The sequence below is a fragment of the Homalodisca vitripennis genome, chromosome X (genome assembly GCF_021130785.1).
Source record: "Homalodisca vitripennis isolate AUS2020 chromosome X, UT_GWSS_2.1, whole genome shotgun sequence".
Classification (NCBI taxonomy): domain Eukaryota; kingdom Metazoa; phylum Arthropoda; class Insecta; order Hemiptera; family Cicadellidae; genus Homalodisca; species Homalodisca vitripennis.
This window is the reverse complement of record NC_060215.1, coordinates 147,680,203-147,700,000: the sequence shown is the minus strand read 5'-3', so window position 1 is coordinate 147,700,000 and position 19,798 is coordinate 147,680,203. Positions and strand designations below refer to the sequence as shown.

General features: G+C 33.0%; 1 protein-coding gene across 1 annotated transcript in view; it reads left to right on the top strand.

Moving 5' to 3' along the window:
• The first annotated feature begins 336 nt into the window (after nt 1–336).
• Nucleotides 337–19,798, top strand: part of LOC124369662 (histidine decarboxylase-like) — a 79,787-nt gene continuing 60,325 nt past the window's right edge. Inside the window, exons 1-7 of the mRNA XM_046827712.1 lie at nt 337–504; nt 697–810; nt 4,298–4,420; nt 6,206–6,340; nt 7,587–7,730; nt 13,959–14,025; nt 16,084–16,246. Coding sequence (XP_046683668.1) covers nt 340–504; nt 697–810; nt 4,298–4,420; nt 6,206–6,340; nt 7,587–7,730; nt 13,959–14,025; nt 16,084–16,246 — 911 coding nt within the window. The 5' untranslated portion in view covers nt 337–339. The remainder of the gene's footprint in view (nt 505–696; nt 811–4,297; nt 4,421–6,205; nt 6,341–7,586; nt 7,731–13,958; nt 14,026–16,083; nt 16,247–19,798) is intronic.

Here is a 19,798-nt window from a genome sequence, read left to right as displayed (position 1 = left end):
TTCAAAAAGTGCATTAATTTTTGTAAATGTACTATTATTTTATTCTCATTGGACTATCTGAAATCCCAATTGGTCTACACTAAAAGATTATTTTCGATAAAGAATTAACTAGTTTTATAATTTCATAATATATTACTTTGCTTCTAAAAACATACGTTTAAGAAAAAGAAATAGCCTCTTTGCTAATAATATTTGAAGTATAAATGTAAGTATCAAAGTAAATTATACTTACTTTGTGTATACTTACATTTGAGTTGTTTGTAAATAACAAACGTTAAAAGTGTCAGACAGTATACCTAAATTAAATTTTTACGTGAAACAATCATTTCAGGGAAACAGATGGTGGACTATATAGCCGACTATCTAGAAAATATCCGAGACAGGAGAGTGTATCCAAGTGTAACACCCGGATATATCCGGAATCTCGTCCCCATGGACGCTCCATTGGAGCCTGAGTCTTGGGATGCCATCTTTGGAGACATCGAGCGAGTCATCATGCCAGGGGTCAGTTCATTTTTAAACATTCATTACTTATTTATTTGAATACTGCCTTTAAGAGGCCTGTGGGTACTGACTTCAACTATCATTAGATACTAATTACATCAGATACTTGACAACTAAGAGTACAAGCAGAGATATCTTTATTGTCTTTTATCTAATTTTATTTCCACGTATCTAATTTTATTTCCTTCTTAGGTAACCCATTGGCAGAGTCCACACATGCATGCCTACTTCCCCGCTCTCAATTCCATGCCGTCCTTGTTGGGCGACATGTTAGCTGACGCAATTAACTGTCTCGGTTTCACTTGGGTAAGTAGCAAACAATTATTACATTTTTTATTTCCTATTTTATGTTTGTGCACTGCCTTACTGTGTACTGTAGCTCCATGATGACCTGACCTTGGATATTACTAAATAAGCAATAAATAAATTTATTTATTTTCTCATTCTGCCACAAAACATACATCAAATAAATGAAAAACTTACATAATTAAGAATCATAAACAATATAATTACACTTTCCAAGACTGACTAAATGCACTAAATGAAAATCTTAACATGTATTTAGATTTTCAATAACATAATGTAACTTAAAAAGTAACTTCTTTCAGTCCCCTTACACATCTAATCGTTATAAAAAACTTGTAAATATACTGACTTTTGTAAATAGAAGAAAAGAAAATTTAGGACCTCCAACGGCACTTGGCCTGTTCGGAGATTCCAATTATTTAATATTAAAATTATTTTACAGCGTCCAAATAGTGAAAGAATACATTTATATTTTATCTTTTTTGGCCAATGTTTTTTCTTACTATCAGTGCTTCTTTGCTTTGCTGCATAAGAAATTATTGAATGAAAATAAGTAATAGAAAAGATGTTGAAGAACTATTGTAAATAGTTTGGTAATTTGTTAAAAATTCTTGGTGCTATAAAATGTAACGTTCTTGTAAAAAAATTAGAATTTCGTTGTTTAACTGTAAATTGATTCCCGGATCTTAATTTTTGCTTGTATTCTACATTTTTGTGGCATGTTACCACTCTTGCAAAAGAAAATCTTTAGACTTTAACTAAGACAAAAGACAAATTAAAACTGTTAAATATTTTTTCTCAGTTAGCTTCTTCGATTTTTAAATTCCCCTTTTCCGTGAATAAGAATTCACATGCACTAGTTTATATTTTTCCCGGGCGGCTACAGTATGTTGTCCAATATTTCCTTACAGTAACAACATTTGCCATTCTTTTCGCTCTCCGGCGGAATATAATTTGACCCTGCGATAGAAAATTACCAACTATCTTCTAAGTCTCCCGGTCGAAACGTCAAGAAGACTCATATGGACATAAATAACATTGATGATATCGGCTATACACAGCTATAAAAACGAATATGTAGTACAATTTTAAATATAAAAACCAGTGCTAAATTTAAATAGTAATAATAAAACCTCATAAATCATCGAGAGAGAAAATCATTTCAATCAAGAAGGTAGAATAAAATTATCAAAAAGCTGGCAGACTGATAAAGAAGCCATAAAGTTCACTATATTTCGTCACATAGGCTAAGCTTGAGCAAATCACGTTATAGGTCTGTCCCTATACAGCTGCAATATAAGCTGTTTTTATTGACAGATTCGGTTAACCGAGACCAATACACTTCAAGATTAGAATTCCGTTTTAATCTTTAGACGCGTAATTAAATCGTAAAACGAAAAAGCCAATCAAACCGATTGCGTAAGCCTAAGAACTAAGATAAAAACACGTTCTCTTCCTTAACATTCCATTAACACCATGCACTGACGAAATATTCTTCTTTCTGCGTCACTCATTCTTTACACTCCATGGAGTTATAAATTACTAATTGAGTATATATAGTCTCATTCTACTTGTGCATAAGAGTTTGCGCTTAATTTCATATGATAAAACTAAGTCTGTGAGGAACCCAAAATAGATTTGTTTGAAAATATTAGAAGTAGGAATATTTCCCTATCAACGCAATTAATATCTTTATTTTTCCTGTTTTTATATGTTTTGTCAATATACTGTTTTAGTTAGTGACAGTAACTAATTATAAAATATTCCTAATACGGAATCTGTATACTTATCTATTGAAGTGTTCTAATTTCTTCATGAGGCATTATACTCAGCATCTACTGTATAGTTGTATATACTATTTATTATGAACTGTTTTTATATGGTTTGTCAATATACTGTTTTAGTTATTGACAGTAACTAATTATAACATATTCCTAATACGGAATCTGTATACTTATCTATTGAAGTGTTCTAAATTCTTCATGAGGCATTATACTCAGCATCTACTGTATAGTTGTATATACTATTTATTATGAATTGATTTATTTACAATTAAAAGATCACGTGGATCACATACATATGAATCACATGGACTATTATCTATATTAATACCTTATTGTTAATCTAAATATCCATCATACTCTATAAGCAAAATCATTTTTTAGTTTTTTATCAGTTGTGATGAAAAGCCTTCATATTTACAAAAGATTTAATTAACTGTTCTGGTTTTATAAACTCGTTTTTTCTAGACGGTTCATAGTAGAAATATTCTTTATGATAAGAATAAAACTCTATGAAAAGTTTATATAACATTTCTTACTGTTTTCCTGTTTTTAATTTTCATTCAAAATATTTCCTTATAAAAATGGTAGGAAGTAACGTTCTAAAATTAATTTTAACTAAAAGAATATATTAAAAGTTTTTATATGTTTTGGTAGTTTCATGTAATCATAATAAGGTTCTGAAATGTTATTGTATAGATTTTGCAGAGTTAATTTTTAACACTTTATTTATATAGGACGAGTTTGACTATTTATTAAAATATATTTTTATTAAAGAATTTGTATTCTTAAAACTTTGTACTATTTATTAAGGTTGTAAATTTTATGAAGAATTTTGTTGAATTTGAATGATTTTCCATCGACTTTGAAACTTTTGTTGTGTTTTTACTATTTAGTGATTTTTTTCATTCTTTTACTTCATAACTTCACATATATATTAGACATTTTTAAGATAAAAAATATATGTATTGTATAAAAATATAATTCCATGCAGTAATTTTCCACAAATATGCAGTAAAGCGATTTCTAGATGGCTTTAATTACAAACTTTAAACGCCTACAACTCTTTCTGGAATGATCAACTAATTTTTAATTTGTCCGGTGTTCAGGAAAGATATCTGATAAGGCTGTGACTAAGTCATGTTTCCTATTTTAAAACCAACAGATTGCACCTCTTTTCTCAATTAATATCAAGCACCTTCGTCTCTTTATTTTCTTGTTCAGCTTTACAACCAGTTTTATAGTGTTTAATTGTTCACCTAATATTCCATTACATAACTTGTACTCATTTATTACAAAAAAGCCCCCTTTTTGGATTTGCCTGGGTATTGGAATTTTTGGCATTTACAAGTATATGTTTCAAATTTTAACATCTAGATAGATACTAGTAATGTTTATTATGTTTTACCCGTGTAAGGTACTCTAGAAACAGAGAAGATCCGAAGACGAAGGGCTAAACAAACACCTCCGCGCTCGGAGAGGATACCGAATATTCAATGATCATCGTTCACGTTACATATAATTATCACTTTTGTGACAAAGCACCCCATAAATTTCTTGATACTTTTGGAGTAGGCCTAGGGTATGTGTGACGCGTTTGTCACTCGTGCCATTGTAGACATTTAAACGTATCGTTTTTGCCCAACATGTTCCCCAAAATGTAGATTTGGTGGAGACAGTTTCTAGAGAGTGGGTTTTTGGTACAGGCATCCAGCCCTGTATGCACGGAGTTGGAGACCGTCGTTATGAATTGGCTGGGCAAGATGACAGGCCTGCCCGAGGACTTCTTACACGTCCGGAGTGACAGCAAAGGAGGAGGTGTTATTCAGGTGAGAACTTATGTTTTGTACTCACATAAACCTTAAAGGGGTGTTTAAATATTTATTTATAAGCATAACATGAAATCCTTAAGCTTTAACATTAAGGCAACTTATAACGTTTCCTTCAATTCACATGTATAAAAATTTAAATTATCTGTTTGATAGAATTCGACACACCTTTGTCTATACACGTTATTATAGACCTACAGGAATTAAATCTCTGCAATTATCCTAGTCTTTTTCAAAAACCAACTTTTACTACTAGTGCACGGACTTTTTATAAATATCAGTGAACAGTTTCAAAATTTTAGTAAAAAAATTATATATTCAATTTTAAATAAAAGTTAACCAGTATTTGTTTTCTTTTTCTACTGAGGATCGCAGAGGCAGTGCTGTGTACTCCCTTCCTCCCTCCATCATCCGTTTTAACTGCGGCGTCATCATTGCATTATCTGTTGCGATCCTGTTATCCTTGTTGCTTATATATCCTATTGTAAACTACTTTTAAACTAATAAACTTCAACCTTTAACACTGACACAAAAAATTTACATCTTTCATTATATTTTTAATTTTATAAATTTTGAATATTAAGTCTGTTATTAATTTAGCAAGAGAAAATCGAATCTTGCGCTCTAGCATTATAGCCCATGCAGGCTCATTTCCCAATGAAAATTTTTCTCCCTAAGGTGATTTTTTTTGTTTGAAGCTACTTTCTACGATTTTGAAAATTGTTTCATGAAACCATAAAGTCCATTTTAAAATTGCAATATTGTACATTTATTTGGGAAGAAAAAAAATCATCTATTCATTCATTTTACATAGCAAGCAACTGAACGGATGACGGGGAGTAAGGAAGATAGGAAAGGAGTAATAGGAATATACGTTGGTACGCTGGTACAAACGATATTGACACCTCTTAAATTCACCCCTTACTCCACAAGTAATGGGCGAATTAAATTGATAGGATGAGTGGACGAATTACCAGAATCCATGCAGCTCTGTCAACGGATAAACTTTTAAACGTTATAAACGTTTGTTTCAAAACTAAAAATGATGTTTATTTTATAGATTACATGACTTATACATCAACTCAAATATTATGACTTACAAAAATATATACTATGGATATGGTGTAAAATTAATAAATCTTTTAGATACATCTATTAAAATAATATGTCTGTTTTATTTCATGCGCAACACGAATTGTACTTTTGTTGAAAGTGTCCGTACAAAGTGTAGCTACTGTTACATTAGCGTATTCCAACGTGCAATCGACAGAAATTGTCCAGTGTTGACTACAATACTATTTTCTTACTCCGGTCACTGAACCATCGTAGCTAGTTCATTCGCAAAGGAAGAAATATTAATAACTTAAATTTTATTAATATTTTTAATGAATTTTTGGGTTTTTTGTACCAATAGCTTACTTATTTTTTATATACAGATTTTTCAGTTATTTCTAATTAATTTCTGTCCGGATCAGTTTATAGTAACTTATTCTACCACTCGTGTATTCTAAATGGGTGTTCATCAATTACCATTCTCAATTACCCGTTTCCTATAGTATTTTATCAAACCCTAATTCATCAAAGGAGATTTCCAACCGAATGTGTTTACAACCATTTATACATATTTCCCCACATTTATATAAATAAGCAAATTGATTTAGTGTTGAGTATTGTGGAGCAAAATATAATGTTATACATGTTCATTTCATGAAGGAGAAGTATGCATGAATAAATAATTTAAAAACTATTTATATGTTTTAATACTGTTACTTGTGATGCTTATAGACAACTGCAAGTGAAGCTACTTTTATCTCGATCCTAGCAGGACGCACAATGGCCATTCAACGCTTCAGGGAAAGCCAAATCGGCCTGGAAGACGCAGAGATCAACAGTCGACTAGTCGCCTACTGCTCTGATCAGGTGAACTAATTAGCTATTAAATATGAGTAGCTTATCACATAAGTAGCACTGACTTTTCTCATTAAGTGGTTCGCATTCTATCGGACAATCTTATGTGAATGTTGAAATTTAGCTCTAGTTCACCTTCCTCTTATTGCAGCGTCTGGAACCTGATGAGAAAATGAGAATGCTTTGTAGTACCTTACATACATTTTTGAGTCTTAGTGTGTATGATGTCGAGACGATTTAAAGAGTTCATTTTGGGCTTCTTCGTCGCCGACCTTGTTTTGGATCTTTTCAGACGAACATGACTCCAGATTCCAGGAGTCAAGTCTGTGATTGCGTCAGATTCCAGACGCTGCACTAAGAGGAAGGTGAACTGTAGCTAAACTTTAAGAATTTCTTAAGCCAAATATGTTAAGATTTTGTTGGAATAAACTGAATTTTGGCAAATAGCAACTTACAAAAATTCAACTACACAGACTATGTCTCAAACAATAGGGACAGCGGAGGTTTTAAGAGCCACCCAAAACTACTTCTTATGTGTCATGTCAAAAAAACTACAAAGGGAAAGTTTTTTTCCCCTCTACTAAGAAATAAATATTAAACTTATTCGACATCTTTTTGTGTACAAAGTCCTAAGATTTTATTAGAAGTGGGAATGTAGACAATAACAATATAGACTATTGGACTAGATTTGTAAATGGAAATAATTTTAGACTACCCAAAGTAAATACATCTATTTTTTGCATTCTTTTCAGTACCTATTGGGACCAAAGTTTTTAAGTCGCACTCCATTACACGTTAAAAATATTCAAAATTAAAAAAAAAATTCAACAAGTAATTATTTGCCTTACTTTGCAAGGCATTGGCTGTTTAAGTACTGTGATGTGATAAGGTGTAAGTTTCTTTGATAGAGTTTCATTGTCTTTGTATATCTTGTATATTGCTTCTTTTAATTTTTATTGGTATTTATTAGTATTTATTGTTAATTATATTTGCGTATGTATATGTGGTGCATAATTTATTTATTTTGCATATTTGTTTATCGTATATAATTTAGTTTCTGAATTATATTATTGCATAAATATTTTTAGTAGATACCCAAATGGCGGTATTTGTTTTTTCAATTTACAAACTGGCAACACTAATTTTTAAAGTGGCCAGCCAATTTCCAAAAATGATTGTGTTTACAATTGTGTTTATATTGATTGGAAAAATAAAAAGAATTCATTTGTTACAACACTGTATCCGAGGTTTGTTGCAGGCACACTCTTCAGTAGAGAAGGCGGGACTGATCGGGTTGGTGAAGATGCGATATATCGAGAGTGACGATAATCTGAGCCTCCGGGGTGACAAGCTGGAGGAGGCCATCAAGAAAGATCGCGAGAAGGGTCTAGTGCCGTTCTTTGTAAGATATATTCTTCCTCTAATTTTACTTATGCACAATTCCTACGCCTTTTCTAACGTTTTTCATGGCATATTGACTGCAATACTAACCTTACTATCTTGCTATCTTGGGAGTGCCGATGATCTAGCGGTCTAAAACTGCGTTTACACCGAAGTTGCAAAAACGTGTTTACGGCAGTTGTTGACAACTTTTCACTAAACAGCTTTTATTTTGTCGGCAACAATACCAATACACACGTATTGTCCATCTTTTGTCCAACACTGTAGACAGATTTAGCGTATCTGCAACACAACTTTTGTTTTCCACCGAGAGTCGGTAAAGATCAAATAATTGTGACTTATGTCGACAACAGTTGTCGACACCGGTCCTGAGTTTGGTTGAGACAATCTACGACTGGTGCGATTTAGGCTCCATTCTCAGTCCGCTACTCTTTCTATTGTATGTCAACGACGCTGGCTCATCTTTGCACCAAGGACGAATAATCCAGTATTCCGATGACACGACTCTATTTTTCAAAATCAAACACAGAACTTGAAATGACAATATTCACAGAGCTCAACATCTTGAGTCAATATTTCAATATTTTCAATGTTAAAAACCCCATCAAATTCAGTGTTTGTTGACCACCTGTCATACGGTGTGGTCTTGTGGGGAGGTTGTGCAAATACACATTTCTCTAGAGTGTTTACACTCCAGAAAATAACCATTCGAACAATTACAAAATTAAAATGTAGAGAGTCGTGCTGACCAGCATTCAATCTGAAACTGTTCTCTACCTCTACATTCTAGAGACGTCTCTGTTTTTTTTAGATCAAAATGCGATCACATTAGAGATAGTAGTGACATACACTCTTATGAGACCAGAGGCAGGGACAATTACCGAACTGGGAGACACAGGACGGTAGTACATGAGCGATTGTCTTCTCAGGCAGGAGCTCAGTTTGTCAACAAACTGCCAAATTTGGATAAATTGCCGCTATGCCCAAGGCAATTAAAACTCGTCTAAAATCCGCTTTGATATCAGAAGCTTTTTAGACTGCAACTGAGTTCATGGCACATGTTTGGGTGACCACAGGATTGACTGACTGACGCTGGTGCTAGAGTGGGAAATTCGAATGAATGAGCAGTAGGATGGATGGAACAAATTGTATATATGAAAGTAAACTAGATGTCATGTATAAATCCAAAACTTAGCCTATTTTCTTTCTTGCCATTTGCTATAACATGTACATATTCAAAAGCAATTAATTGCTATTATTTATTCAATGAGTTTTGCAATATTTTTGTCGTAGAACAATCTTGTAGAATGAATCATGAAAACAGGTTATATCCATTTGGAACCCACATTGAGGACGAGACGGTCCTGTATTTGGCTGATGTAATACTCCCATCTTACGGTAAAGTTGTGGAATGAATAATCATTTTCAAATTCTTCTAAACGAAATTTGTCGAAGCAACAGATTATAATTCCACAACAGCCCTATCTGATTGCCTTAAATGTCCACGAATCAAAGTTAACCGTTAATGTAACTGTTATTTCACATATACCAGAATTAATATGTAATGCAATGTAGATTCAAAATAACGCTATTCTTCCCTTACCTGTTAGATAGCTTTAAATGCATGAATACATATGCATGAACTATGCTTAAACGCCAAACCTAATGTGAACAAATTTTAAAACAACGAACAAAACAAAACTAGCACTAACCATCAGTCAGGGTTTGTTTCTTCCAATTCGGATATGAGAAGTCTTGTGATATTATTGCTAGTATTATATGCCACCAACTTCAGAGTACAAAAACCAGCGAATCGCAAGAAGATACAAATGACGTAGTCACCAATCCCCAACATTGCTCGCTAGGGATTATTTAAGAAGCAATACTCTAAGAAGCTTTGATGTCTCTGGAGACTCAATTAGTGAACGCTTCCACAAAGTCTTTTATCCTCAAGTTCTGTTTGTCAACCACTAAAAAAACTGCACTACCACATAACTACATTAAAACATCGACGTGAAAGGCCGTAAGGCAGTTAATTTGGATAGAAGCTCATGTATGATAAAGGCCGGTTCATCGAAGAAATTGATAATTGGTGGGTAAACTTATTACATTTCACACTTTACACAAATTTATGATAATCAGCCATTCTGCTGTTGGCCCTCTAACAAGTTTTACATCAACACCATCTCATTAATATATATTTATTAATAGTTAATATATTGACTATTGATGTATTTAATAACATTGCATAAATTACATTCTTTACAGCTATTACAATGTGATGACTTTCTAACTTTGAGGCTTTTCTACAATTAATTTAAAATTTTAAAAACAATTTTTAGAATTTAAAAATTGGAGTTTAAATCCTGACTTCCTTTTTTTCTAAAGTGTAGCACAATTTTATATTGTTATCTATTGACAAAAATGATCATCCTTTCTACATATAACTGGAATTACAATCAGAAATATATCAGATGGAAAAGGTTTAATGATTATATTACTAGTACACTATATCCGTATACTTATTGTATATATTGAAACCATCTGTATACAACAATAAATAAAAGGAATAAGAAATAGAAAGATTCGCTGGTTAAATAATTAAGCTATATTGAACAATGAAATGCACACGCAATTCATTGCAATATGCTATTCACGAAGCATTGTTCCTCAATGTGGGACTTAATAAGCAACTGCAAAACGATAAATAACTTAAACAAGCTACACACGGCATAATCAATAACGGCACACATAAAATTATATACAATAACGGAAGATGTTATGTATTAGTGACATAAAATTTGTAGACTCACAGTGTAACAACATTAATAACATCAGTAGACAAGTTTAAAATTCAACATTTGAATAGAAACAAACTACACAGTTACACCAAAAACTAAAATATGCGTGCAGTAGGAAATCACAAACAATAAAATTTATAGACTTACAGTTTAACAATATTAATAACATCAGTAGACAAGTTTGAAATTCAACATTTGAATAGAAACAAACTACACAGTTACACCAAAAACTAAAATATGCGTGCTGTATGAAACCACAAACAATACAGTAGCGTTGATGGATTAACACTGTTTGTTAATATAAGACAGTAATACATATGTTTAATACATGTACAATTAACAGAGAAGGTTATGTTGTTATATATTGTAATTTTGGATAATAATCATCTGTGATTGCATTAAGGGGTAATATTTGCAGATGTAAGAATTATTTTGCACTTTCTGAATTGTACGTGTTTACAAAAAAGTACAGTTCTGGCATTAAAGAGTCCTTTACCTTCTTTGTTCCTGATTGAGACATTAGGTATCAGATCAGGAAGGCTTACATCCTTTTGAACAAGGCACACTATGGAGACAAAAACCATTGTAAACTATTAAATCAATTTTATAATAACAAATATTAAAAGCAATGTTTTACAGAGTTGAACAAGATTGATGTAACATCAATAAAGATAACAAAATATAAATACTAATTGTAGTTTATATGTTGCCTTATATGTAATATCTGTTTAAAGTCTTGTATTATTTATTACCACAACATACCAAGATGGAAGAACTTTCACAGCACACATAATCAGAAAATATTTACACATAGCATAATTATTCAAGAAACATTTGTACGGTTTGTATTTTAACATTGTTGCCTTTCTTAACTTTTTAACATTGTTTCTTTGAATCTTATAAACGATGACAGATGACAACTCCTAATGGGAAACTTTATATTACTTCAAACTTTTATTATTTAAAAATATTTCACTTGTTTCCCTGAAATGTGAACATCTAACATAAAAACGTGATTGTTTAAAGAACTTTATTTATTTTAAAGAATCTGTTGATCATTGATAAACTAATGTAGCTACCAGTGATCTACGTTTCGTGTTTTAATGAAATCAGTATTGTGTAGAATCAATACACAAGGACTTGTCATTTAACCATATTAATGTAATTCCCTCAAGTTTTGTATTATTATCTATAATCGACTTAAAAATTCTCGTTATAATTAATGTATATGTATAATTTGTGTAGGCTCAATTTTTAAAATGTTCACTGTTATAGTTTCTCTAATTCCTTACAATACTACAATGATTGCACAATAACAGTTCCTGCACATACTATAAAAAACGTCAAGACAAATAAATTTAAGCAATACAAGATAATACAAATAATATTAACATTTAAATTTTTTGTTCACACTGCATTTAGCATTTTGAGGATTTCGGCATCGCTGTGGAGAGCAATGTTCGTCAACAGAGTTCAAACCAAAATTTACAGAATAAGTAATGCACATCCGCTTATAGATGTGAGTGGAAGAGACAGAGGTTTATAGTATTGGCTCGAATTCAACCAATCACCGACCAATCTGACCAATGAAATGAAATGAAATGAAAATTCGTTTATTTAAACAGGCAAAGTTAGGGCCTCATGGCCCTTTCTTACACTTAACCTGTCTGAACAATAATTATTACAGTAACAAATATTAACCAAATTAATATTAACACTAATCTACCTTACCAAATACATTAAATTAAACATTAATCTAAACACTAAAAAATTATAAATATGATACTTCTAAAAAAATAAATAAAAATATAATTATACAATCATAACACAAAATAATATTACAACTTTACAATATTATAATATTACAATTTTTAAAAAGAACCAAAAACTATAATTAATACCTATAACAATAATTTATAAATATATAAAAATAATATTTTAGAAATAAATAATGTATATGCAGTTTTGTCTCACTCACACTCCTCACACACAATGCCAGCACCACACCCACAGACCCCTAGGACGGACCCGCCCCGACCAACCGTTTATGGTACAAACGTCTCAGTGCCGCCACAAACCGCCGATCTCCCTCAATGGAAGTGATTTCTGGGGGGAGGGAGTTCCACAGACGACAACCCATCACTTGAAAAGATCAAATACTTCAGTCCTGTGTTGGGGCATTCTTAAGGTACGAGAACCAGAGCGAGTGCTTCTTACACTATCATGAGATATAAATTGGAAATAGTTTAAAAAATATTTTGGAAATCCAGATTGTAAAATTGAATGAACTAAATTTAGTATTTTGATTGATCGTTGTTCTTTTAATTTCAAAATATTTCCCTGAATATAGTACGGTGTAATGTGTTGGTCTCGTCTCACATCATAAACGTAACGTAAACAGTAGTTTTTAGTCCTTTACAGCTTTTCATCACAGAGTTGCAGTAATTGAAGTGTGGAAGTACTAGTGATTTTGTCAACAGTAGTTTGATCCGTTCAGGTAGAAATCTTTGTAAGCGTTTCAGTGAGTGGACAGATGCGAAGACTCTTTGACATATATCCCTCACCGCTTCCGTCAAAGTCAAATTCGAGTTAAATGTCAAACCAAGATGTTTCACTGTTTCGTAGTATGGTAGAGTAGTTCCGTCGGGATTCAATAGTGTTCGGGTCTAGAAAGTTCCGTAAACGTGTGTGGCATATAAGTATTGGTTTGGTTTTTGTATGGTTTAGTGTAAGCCCATGGTTTCCACACCATAAAACAATATTTTTAATGTCGTCATTGATCCTGTTGATGCATTCATTAATGGAGTTAACGTCAAAGTGCAAGTAGATTTGTAGGTCATCAGCGTACATGTGATACCTGCAGTATTTGTGAACTCTGTGAATGTCATTTACATACAGTACAAAGAGTAGGGGACCCAGGATAGAACCCTGAGGCACCCCACAAGTAACACACCCCCAGTCCGAAGTCATGTCAGCAACCCTGACACACTGCCTTCTTTCTGACAGATATGATCTCAGCCAATTAAGAACATGATCAGAAAACCCTACTACCCTTAATTTAGCTAACAGTAACTTGTGGTTTACGCTGTCGAAAGCTTTAGAAAAATCAGCAATATATTGGCTTGTTTAACACAGGCTGCTAGCTTTTTAATAATATAATATTGCCTCCTGATTTTATCGGTGATTGTTTAAGTTTCAGCCAATAACAACAAAGCAAGTGGTTGTGCATTACTGGTCCTGCTAGTTTTGGTTGATCATCTTTGATCGAAGTTGACTCTTCACATTGAAGACTAATTTTACTATCTCAGTACTTTGATTATAAACTGAGAAACTTAGATGAAAATAATAAGAACGTAATAGTACAATGACGAAATAAATTGAAAAGAAATATGCGGTAATCATTTTTATAATAAGTTTGTATTTTGCAGTTGTGTGCAACGCTGGGCTCGACAGGAGCATGTTCCTTCGACAATCTAGAGGAACTTGGTCCGATATGTAAGTAAAAACTCTGAGACATTAACTTTATTAATAGACTGTAAATTTTAAAAATCTTGATCTTCAGTTCAAATATATTTTAGAGGATTTTGGTTTTTGTAGTTGCTCCATAATCTCATTCATCTGTTAGTAAATGAAAAGATCTCTCAGCTGTACATTTTAAGTTTCATAAGAATAGTGTGCCTGGCAAACATACACTCCTGATGAAACGTGATAAAAAGAATACTTGTGCAATTTTTGAACGACATCTTAGACAAAATGAAACTCAGATAATATGTATGGAGTCAATTTGACATTTATTCGACATTTTGGAAAAAAAATGTATACCTACGTAGGGGTGGTCTCTGGTTAAACGGGTCAAATACAACTAACTCCCTAATACCAAAAAACCACATCACAAATATTGTGGCGTGATCCAGATATTCTATTTATCGAGATATTCACAGAGCCAAATTTAAATATTTCATTCTAAACAATTTTATACTTGTGGAAAACGGTAACTCATGCTCAAACATAGACGTAAATCCACGTCTTTGTTAAGGGTTAGAATTTCGTTACGAAGGTTTGTACTGCATCTCTATGTTAATAAGCATTGCAATGCTGATCACTTTTTACTTATAGTTTATCTATTTCTAAATAATCAAATAGGACCTAGAAGTTAGTTTAGTGGTGAAAATTGAAATTTATATACTTAATATCTACAGATAAATTTTGGAAAATGATCTCCGGATTGTATAGAAAGTCTTATTTGTTGTTGGCCCAATAACAGAGGACAAAGTTTGGGTAAACTACGAGTACTCAACGTTAATCAGCAGTAGCATTAATTTAGAACCTTTATGTTGCCCAAATTTTTGTGTAGTAATATCCAAACATTAAATTTATTGATGTGTAGATAAACGTAAAATTCTGTACAAATCGGCTTATTCACAGTGAGCATGTGTGGATATGGGTCTACGAGTTACACATTAAACAGACAGGCAGTTTCTGTTGGAATTCCAAAGGAATTTCGATAAATGTCAGTAGAGTTAAAAGGTAGAAACATCCAACCACCTTTGATGATAAAATAGTTTTACAACAAAATATTTAAAATTAAACACTTTGGCGCAATAGTTTGAAAGTAATAAAAATATAAAACATACTATTATTTCTAATTACAAATACTATGTACAACATGTCTTCCATAACGAAACTATTTATTACAACTAGTATTGGTCTTACTGTCAGATAAAGGTTTTTAATACAAACTACCGCATTGAAAATAAATCCTAATTTTACTAAGAATGTTATTAACGTGATTGTTTGGTATTTGAGCAATTTAATTGGTTCGCAATGCGTTATGCCCCTTCAGGAAGCTTGCTTGGGAAGCTATCCCCACTATTATTTGTGCTTGGAAGAGAAAAAAGATTAATTGTGTGAAGGCCAATAAGGTACCAATAAGCAATAAGACCAATACCTTATTCAGCAAAATTTGAAAACATCTAAAGAAATTCTGCTTGCTAACTCTTACTTTATTCAGTGAATTGAGGACGAATTTCATTCGTTAAACCTAGCGATTCAGTTTTCTAAGTTATTGTAAACCTAATTACAGCAAAATTATGTTCAGTAATGAGTTTTTTTTTAATCTCCGTAAGATATTTTGACACTGTCAAAGACTAACCACAATACTTAAGCGATCTAATATTTTAGAAAATATCTTTATTTCAATTACGCTTGTTTTTAATAAACCTGAATTCAAAAAATTCACATTTTCCCCATTCTTTGATCTTAGGCTCAAGTTTTTCTATAGGTGTTCTTAACCGAAATATGTATTAATAAGTTTACTGGTAATCCGGTTATATGCAATATACCTTTTTTTAAGAACGAATGAAAATGTTTTGCCAAACAGTATTTATTACCAACCCTCCATCAGCATTACCAGTAGTACAATAAGATAATGGTATGCTCTAAAACAATATAGAGAATGATTTAAGTTCACAGTCCCTTCAATTTTTCTCCACTAAGATATTAAATAATCACCAGACCACAGGTGACCTCTTAATATTCACTCCTTGTCGGCAGGCGACAGAGAGGGGCTGTGGCTTCACGTGGACGCGGCATATGCGGGCAGTGCTTTCATTTGTCCTGAGTTTCGCAAATGGCTGAGCGGCATAAGCTATGCCGACTCCTTTGCCTTCAACCCTAGCAAGTGGTTGATGGTCCACTTCGATTGCACAGCCATGTGGTAAGTTAAGTGGCCATTTATACATTGTATAACTAATTTAGTTTCAATGTGTACAAGATATTTTTAACTTGTATTTTTATTTATAAGAAATTAAAAAATATTATTAAAAAATATGTATGAGTACGGGGGCTTGGGGAAAAAGCCTAATCCCATGAGGGAAACATGTTTATATTAAACGTCAGTCCCATTAATTCACTTCTTCACCCAACTTAAAAAATAAATACACCATTAGATATATCGAATTAAAAGTATAACGGATAAACCATTCGGGAAAATAAAAGAAATAATCGGATAACTCTTTTTTGAGACATCCGGGTTTTTGAGAACACACAATAGGGCACGTATGAATTTTCACTCTCAATTTCCAAAAGATAATGCATAAACTGTCAATTTGTTCAAGTAAAAGACTTGAACTGCATTCAAAACATATCCTACTAAGCCTGATTTAGAGCCAAAAGTAATTGTTACCCTAAGGGGGTTCTGGTCAGGGGGGAGTTTATAAACAAATGAATTTACCTTGGGAAAATATATGTACCAGTAACATGAATTTCCATAGAATGAGCATAAACCAATTGTTTGATGATTGGTTTATCGGTACTTAAGTGGTTTTCGGTACTTAAGTCCTTAATGTACTTTTTTTCGAACTCACCGTCAACCTTAAAACTTAGTATTTACCATTTTTGAATCAATGTTTACACCCGTATTAAAAAGAACCACTTCTGCAAAACAGGATACATCTTTTGACTCATTACTGTCTATTTACTGTCTATTTATTTATTTTTATTTATTTATTTATTTATTTAACGGCATTGCCATTTTTTACAGTGCTTACAAAGTGTGGTGCACAACAATACTATATAGTATTACAATACTGTTTACATGCCTAAAACAATATCAGATAATAAATAATAAATGCTCCAGTATCCATACTTACATACACATATATATAACCAAATAATAATAATAATAGATAATAATATATAAATATAAATAATAATATATAGATGGATATACCCATGATATATAGATAATAAATGAATACAACATGTACATGTATATACTTACATACGTAACTAAACAACCAACAATAATCAATATTGAATAGATAATGCGCATAACAACAACTACTACTACTACTAGAACAATAACAAGAATAACAACAACAATAATAAATAGTAATAAATAACAATAAATTAAACTCTACAATGCAATACCTAAAAACAGAAACACTTTAACCTAGACATAATAAACTAAACAACAAAATAATAAATGTACCCAAATTACAATCATAACGAGTAAATAGTGAAAATATTACATATTAATTGAAGAGGCTCTGGAGACGGCAGCGGAAGCTGGAAATGCTTGAGGGGTGGAAGAAGTCCAGATCTTCAGAAACTGAATTGCCATGCCTCTGTACTCTAATGATAGAGCTGTTCCTCATGTAATTGGTTCGTGCAGATGTTGTGACGAAGAGGTTTTGCGATCTTGTGCCGCAGGTTGGTACTCTGAGAGAAATTCTCTGAAGAAGGTCAGGGCAATCGATGTCAGCCGTTACTAGACGTCAAAGAAACAGGATATCACTCATGATACGTCTAGTTTCGAGGGAAGGAAGCTTCATGAGGGCGGCAACATCATCCAGTGGGACTTCTTGGTACCGGTACCCAAGACGGGTCCCGATGAGGCGGAGAAAACGACGCTGGACCGCCTCCAGAGCGTCCTTTAGGTAGACCTGGTGAGGTGACCATATGACTCCACAGTATTCGAGGTGGGGTCTTACAAGGGTACAATAAAGAATCCTTAATGAATGAGGGTTGGAGAGGGTTCTGGCAAGGCGATGGATAAGACCCAGATTGCGCAGGGCTCTAGAACAAGCCACACCAACATGGCGATCCCAAGCAAGAGACTGTGTAAATGTGATCCCAAGGTCCCTAACTTCAGCTGTTCTTCTGAGAGTGGTGTCATTTACGGTGTACTCTCGTATTATGGGAGCTCTGCAACGGTGGAAAGTCAAAGTTACACATTTTTTCCACGTTCAAGGCCATTTTGTTCTTTATACACCAATCGGCGATGTAATTGATTTGGGTCTGAAGCAGGTCTTGGTCATCCACCGATGCAATCCGCTGATAAAGTCATCCGAAGGAATCGAATGTGACTCAAATGTTCTGCAGACATCTTTAAAGTGGAACTAATGCCTGTCAGTTCACATATATTCCAGTGAGCGTGCAAATGTATTAGGAGCCAAGATAAGTGAATAAATGTTTGCTGGTTTTCGGTACTTAAGTCCTTAATGTACTTTTTTTCGAACTCACCGTCAACCTTAAAACTTAGTATTTACCATTTTTGAAACTTGCAAACACCCTGTCGTTCTAATGTTTATTCTTACTCAAAATTTCACTTTGAGAGTGCAATTTTTTCAAAGATTACACTTTTTCCCTCAGAACTGAACTATATTTTAAGAATATTAGTTTTGACAATCTTTTGATCTATAATATCTACGAATATTATGCTATTTCAGCACTGATAGTTTTTCTTTACACATAAAACAACAGCGGTGATGTTTTCAACAACAAAGTAGCTGATACTCCACTTATCATGAAAAATTTGGCACTCACTATCAACTTTCCTCTTTTTGGACAATGTCACAACTGAACTGAAGTGTTAAGAACAAACAAATTTCAGAAACAACGTTAAGTGTTTTGTATCAGGTTGCTAGGTCGAGCAACCTAGCCGGGACCAATATTTAAGTAAAGGTATACTTAATAGTTTAGTAATATAATAGCGAGTATCAAAAAATATTATTAAAAAGATAATTTCTGACAGAGTTTACGTAGCCTAGTTGATGCTATTCCCTCTCTTATAGTAATGCCAATTGCCAATGGCGCAGTTTAGCGGGTACGGCGGTTATCGGGAGATAATCGTATCAAGCCATGTCAAGCGTGGCTGCTGCTTGGATGGGTGACCGCTGAGCGATCCTGTCCTTCCAAGCAGCTCGCTTGCCCGGTCATTGGTAGTGGTTCGGAAATCGCCTTTAAGCCGTTGGTCTCCCAGGTTAAGGGCTTATTAGTTCTAACTTAGCCTGGTAAAATTAGAATTTCTTTGACTTTTACTTTGACATTACTTTAAATCCATCCTCGTTTCTCAATTTTCGTTAATTAAAGCCGGTTGCAACTTTCCCACGGGCCAGACCTGGGGTGTGGACTTTGAAATCATTATTCTAACTCGTGGATAGGACATCTCTGTAAGCTGGACTTCAGACCAACCATTATGCATGTGCAGTTAGAAATCAATGACAATTGTGGCTAATAGTTTAATGGAATTTAATTTAAACATCTACTACAAAAACAAACTGATTAAGGTTTATGAATAAATACTTTGTCTTGAACTTTTTATCATACAATTTGGAATGTAAACCGCACTAAATTCCTCGTATGTATTATATTAAACAGGCAGAATGCAGTCTCATGTGATATTTCACTCATTAAATCGATCTTGCAGAACTTGTTTTATCCTCCAATATTCACCATGGTTTATAAAAACAATTCTGTTTTAAAA